Consider the following 6,000-nt stretch of genomic DNA (forward strand, 5'->3'; position numbering starts at 1 on the left):
GATAAGAGTCTAATATCCAGAATATATAAAGAACTCTTAGAACACAATAACAAAAAGATAAAGAACCCAACTTAAAAATGGGCAAAGGACTTGAATAGGCTTTTTTTTTCAACAAGCATATAAAAAGTTCTCAACATCAGTAGTCATTAGGGCAATGCAAACCAAAACTACAATGAAATATCACTTCACAGTCATTAGGATGACTATAATAATTAAAAAAAAAAAGAAAGTAACAACTGTTGGTAAGGCTGTGGAGAAATTGGAACTCTCATACATTACTGGTGGATATGTAAAATGGTTCAGCTACTGTTGAAAACTGTTCAGTGGTTCATCAAAAAGTTAAACACAGAATTACCATATGACCCTGAAATATACTCAAAGAAATGAAAATATCTTACACACAAAAACTTGTCAACACATGTTCATAGCAGCACTATTTGCAAAAGCCAAAGGGTGGAAACAGTATAAATGTCTATCAACAGATGAATGGATAAGCAAATTGTGGTATATCCATGCAGCAGAATATTATTCAGTCTTAAAAAGGAAGCACATTTTGACATATGCTACAATATGGATAAAATCTTGAGGATTTTATACTAAGTTAAATAAGCCAATCACAAAAAGACAAATACTATAGAAGGTCCTTAGAGTAGTTACAACCATGAGGACAGAATGTAAAATGTCGGCAGGCAGGGGCTGGGGGTGGTGGCAGAACGGGAGCCACTGTTTAACAGTGACAAGTTTCAGATTCACAGGATGGAGGGGTTGTGAGGACTAACAGTCAGTACATATAAATTGTATGTTATATGTATTTGAGAATAAAAAAGACGCATACTATAGGATTCCACTTATACAAAATATTCAGAGTAGACAATTCCACAGAGAGAGAAATCAGACTAGTGGTTCCAGAGGATGGGAGAGGCTGGAACAGGGAGAAACTGTTACATGGGTGTGAGGTTTTACTTGGGGTATGGAGATGTTCTGGAACTAGGCAGAGGTAGTGGAATGCACAGCACTGGGAACATACTAAATACCACTGAATTGTTTGCTCTGAAACAGTTTATGTGAATTTCACCTCAAAACAGTATTTAAAAAAATTAGTTCCAGAACTTTTCAGAATCTGTGCTAGTATCTGTTCTCATTTGTTGCTGTTGTTGCCCTACCCCACCAACTCTCCCATGTGCTTTCCTACTTAAATGTTGTACTTTAGGGAGAGATTACATTCTGCCTGCATCACTGGTCACCGAGATCCTCTGGGTTGTGGTCTCAGAAGGTCAGAGTCTCTGGACATGCAAATGTGTTCTCAGTTTGACAACTAAATGCTCACTCTGTTACCCAGTGTGGTGTGCTAGGCTGAATAAATCCCAGTTACGTTTTCTTTAGTCTTTCTGAATAAGCCATAGGGAAGGCTCCAGGACCCTTGATTTCAAGTGGAGTTCATGGCCTATTGATTTGTCACTTCCACAAGACGTTTCTTTAAAAAATAGACAATTATATTATTAAAATAATTATAATTGTAATTCCTCTTCTCGGTGATATCTTTGAGTGTCAACATACCTTGAAGATAACTTCATTGGATATTTTTCCTTAAGGGACTTCAAAAATAAAAGACAAAAAACCTTTTTTTTCATCTCTTATTTTTAGGAAAATCTCTCTCCCTTTCTATCATAGGATCCCAGAATAATAGCCAACGTTTATGGAGCACTTACTATATATCAGACACTGTTTTAAGCACATTATGATACTACTGTCATCCCTGTCCTAAAGATGGCAGGATGGAGGGGCCTGCCTGCCTGTCTGCTCACTCAGTGGGGAAACCAGGACTGGAACTTGGCTGAACAGAATGCATCCCCAGTCACCGAGTCCTCTGCCATGGTGGCACACTGCCCTATGTCCCATCCTGGCAGGAAACAGAGCCGGAGAGATCCCAGAGTCATTCTGCCCTCTTCACTCTCCAGGTGAGAACACCGGCCTGCGGCTAATTCTGGGTCAAAGCTGTCTACCAAACCGTGGTTCCTCTACTTGACAATGAAGGGGCGGGTCACCCTTCTCCTGGCTGTCCCTTCTGTTCATTTAAAGTTAACTCAGGCATTTCTTGTCTTCTGCTCCGTGCACCATTGTCCCCACCCCAAAACACACATGCAGAACACATTCATTACCTCGAATGGGGTCTTGTCACGCCTTCCCTATAACTGTCTCGGACCTGCTTTGACCATTTGACACTTAGACAAGGTCTCCCAGACTCAACCGTAACCCAGCTGCTCCCTCTGAGGTGGTTGTTTTCATTCTCAAAAGTCCCAGGAAGTGATGTTAGCTTAGGTCAGGGGCGAAGCGGTAGACAGGAATCCCACAGGGTAGGCTCTGTATCTGTGTGGCCCACAGGAGGTTGGCGCTGGGCAGGGGAATCAAAATGGGCTTCAAAAGAGGGGGTGGGTAACCACCACGTGACAAACATTTGTAGAGCACCGACTTCAAGCCATGCACTATTATAAGCACCAGAGAAGCAAGTGAAATGAAGCAAAGTCGGTACTGCCTGGGGAGACAGGCGGTCAACAAAGGTGAGGCACAAGGTGAGGTTAGTTCAGACCCTCCCACGGAGGCCCTAGTATGGTGAAGCCAAGCAGGAAAGGCGCTGGGGGTGTGTGGCCATGGAAGGGGTGCAGGCAGGATGACCAGGGGAGCTTTCTGAGGGTGACACCTACTAAGGCTGGGGGGTCTCTGGGTCCAGGGCCTCAGGCAGGTAACATTTCTGCAGGGCAGGTGCACATACTTGCCACCTCGCTGACTTGAACAACTCTAGTGCTGAATTTCAAATTAATTTATGTCCCAAACTGTTGTAGGCCTTAGATTTCATCCCTTTCTCGGGTTTAGAAACATCAGATGTTTTAAAGTCACGTAGAAGAAATTCACTGCAAAGTATCTTTTTTGTTGTTGTTTTTGTTTGGTTTTGGGGTTTGCTTGTTTTTGTGTTTTAAGTAGGCTTCACGCCCAGCATGGAGCCCAACACAGGGCTTGAACTCACAACCCTGAGCTGAGATCAAGAGTCAGACGCTCAACTAACTGAGCCACAATTTGATTTTATCAATTTTGGGGAAAATTCTGTAAGGTCAGACACTTGTCTAACAGTATCTGAAAGCTCTTCGAGAATTTGGGCCCAGGTGTGAACCGAGGCACCTAGAAACACCTGAAAATGTATCCCAGCTCTAAGGACAGAAGGAGCCTTCAACTTAGGAACATTCAGCTGAATGATGAGCTGGGTTACCTTTCAAGAAGCATCTGCATATTCATTTTTAAAGTAAACCGATATGGTGCTCTGAGGTAGGCAGGCTGTGATTATTCCTTTCAATGAACAGACTGAAGCTCAGAGAGGCCGAGCTACAAGGCCAAAGGGCAACAGCTAATAGAGGGCGGATGTGGGTGCCCATCAAATCTCCAAGGTCCTGGGACCGCTCTCCAGGCACCAGGCCAGGGTCCAGAGTCTCTCTCCCACCCCATAGGCACCTGCCCTCCCTGGCCCCTTGTAGGGGAGATGGTCGTTATGGATGCCTTCTGCTCAGGGGACCCCAGGTTCTCAAGGTGCCCCAGGATCGACACATGCAGGCCAGGATTTGCCACCTCTCAGCCCACCCCTCTGTACCCCCACCTCCTTCTCTTCATTCCCTGCCTCACTAGGTACACACCTACTGAGTGGCAGGCCCTGCCAGGGGTGCAGGGATACAGGAAAAGGAGCCCAGAGCTGACAAGGCAGGAGGGTAAGTCCTGAGCAGGGGTGCACTGCTTCGGGGCACAGCTGTGTGGAGAGGAAAACCGCACTGCTTCAGGGCTGCTTCTCGCTGTAGAATGGGTGACTAGCAGGTTCTGAGTGATTTTTATTTTTGTTCAAACACAGAGAGAACACACATTAGCTCTGTTTGGAAGGAGGGAGGGAGGCAGGCGGTGGCGTGTGAACTGGGCTTGAATTATTCTCACAAAAAACCGCTGAGATCTGGGAATCTGGGGTTTCCTGTGTTTGGCTGGATGACACAACCAGTGAGCACACATCTCAGAGAGCCTGAGGGCAAATTCAGGGCCGACTTTATTTCCTTAGCCTGGCATTTTTGGGATGCTTTACAAGTAAGAAAGTCCTCATGGGAGACCACCAAAGGATGACACAGACACAAGGGTCCACGTTTCACAGAGGCCATTTCAGACAAGGCCCGCATGAAGGGGATGAAACGATGAGGCCTGCCCTGGGTGCCACAGGTTAGCCGTCCTCTCGGGGCCCACCTGGACCATCCACTTGTCCCCCAAAGCACAGTGAGATCAAGACGTGGTGTCGCATCAGGATCCGGAGTGGGTTTGTCACCTCAGTGTCGGATGTCCGGCACACAACACAGACACGAGTCCCTCAGGAAGGGAAATGTGTTGCTGGTAACTATCTCAGAATTTGAGTGCATTTTTACTGAGAGCAAAAGGGACATCTGAAGTTCCTCCCAACCCAGAGATCCCGTGAATCTGAAGCAGGTTCGGGGAGACGGAAAGCAGAATCTCACTGTGTCCACTTTGAAATCGCTCCATGAAGCTGAGAAGCCCCCCACCCCCAGCGCCCACAGCCGCCTAAAGCTCAGCCAGTTTAACACAGCAGATTCGTAAGCTATTAATTATGCACAGTTTCAACTGCATTTAACTTAATTTTTTAATTATATGTTTTAATTCTTAATTAGACACCTTAAAGTATCAACTAAACTTTTTAAGTCGAAGTGCTGTGGGTAACAGGAGTAGAGTGTAATTATTACACCAAACACTCTGTAATCCAGCTTCACGGGAAAAAGGGGAGACAAACCCAGCACACTTTCTGCATTTCGCACGAAGAAATACAAAGCCGTGTGTCACACGCTTTTCCAAACCCGAAAGGCCCCTCTTGTTTTCCTCGACTACGTTCGTAACCGACAAATCAATCGGTATTTTCTTTAAGTACAACTTCTTTGTCTTTGAGCGCCCTGGTTGGCCGGTTCGCCCTCCGTGCCCAGCTAATAAAGAACGAGACTACAGCAACCGCCGCGCAGGTGCTTTTAGGCCCCCCCCGCCCCCCCCCCCCCCCCCAGCACTCCCTTCAGAGCCTAGCCCTGCAGACCTGTCTCGAAAAGCACATTTTTCTCAGAAATATTCATGAGGTTAAGGCGAAAGTTTGCTAAACTGATCTTTAAGTGACCGAAGAGTCAAAGCTTCCTCCCCACGGCAGCGGCGGCCCTCAGACCCCCTTCCCTGCCACCCACCGGCCGGACCCTACCTTGGTGCCGGAGCCTTTGTCGGCCGCGCTGAGAGCCATGGTGGCGCCGCCTTTGTCCCGACCTCGGAGGAAAACGTTCCCATAAAGGCCACTGTCCGGCGCGCGACTCTCCCGGCGCCCCGCCCGCCACGCCGGAGCCGGAGCCGGAGGCGCGAATCGGGCGGACCCCTCCCCGCGGGGCGGACCCCTTCCCCTCCCCTCCCCTCCCCTCCCCGGAAAACCCCCCTCCTCTGCCTGGAGCAGACACCCCCCACCCCACCGCGGACCCCCTCCCCCTGCAGAGCCCCTCCCCGCGGGGCGGACCCCCTCCCCCTGCAGAGCCCCTCCCCGCGGGGCGGACCCCCTCCACCTGCGGACCCCCTCCCCCGGCAGACCCCCTCCCTGCGGGGCGGGCCCCCTTCCCTGGCCGACCCTCTCCACTCCGAGGGTGGCGGAGGGGCCTGCGGGGCTGGGGAGCCGCTCTCACCTCCCGCAGGCGGACCCAAGGCACAAGTGCCCTCACCTGGGCGGCAGTGGGGGCGGGGGCGCGGGGCTCCTCCCTCCGAAGCGGGTGGGAGTGGGGGTGGCCGGGCGTTTGCTTTTACTTTTGTTCTCACAAAGCCTCGGGACCTGGAATAGTGTTCTCAGACCAGTGGCTGCATCGGATTTCCCCCAGTGTAGACAGACTCGTACCTGATTTCCACTGGCATAGATGGACTAGCCTTCTCTTCCCGTCCAAGAGAACACATTGG

The 6,000-nt window shown here is 49.4% G+C and overlaps 1 protein-coding gene across 5 annotated transcripts in view; it reads right to left on the reverse strand.

Moving 5' to 3' along the window:
* PLEKHG4B (pleckstrin homology and RhoGEF domain containing G4B) overlaps positions 1-5,771 on the reverse strand; it is an 82,337-nt gene extending 76,566 nt beyond the window's left edge. For 4 of the 5 annotated variants that reach the window (XM_023240054.2, XM_023240052.2, XM_045039612.1 and 1 more), the window contains exon 1: positions 5,270-5,431. In XM_023240054.2, the coding sequence (XP_023095822.2) occupies positions 5,270-5,308 (39 nt within the window). In that variant the 5' untranslated portion in view covers positions 5,309-5,431. Of the gene's footprint in view, positions 1-5,269; positions 5,432-5,735 lie in introns of those variants that run through there. The other variant, XM_006928146.5, reaches the window with a different exon arrangement.
* Positions 5,772-6,000: the final 229 nt, after the last annotated feature.

This window comes from Felis catus, chromosome A1, assembly GCF_018350175.1.
Source record: "Felis catus isolate Fca126 chromosome A1, F.catus_Fca126_mat1.0, whole genome shotgun sequence".
NCBI classification, from domain to species: Eukaryota; Metazoa; Chordata; class Mammalia; order Carnivora; family Felidae; genus Felis; species Felis catus.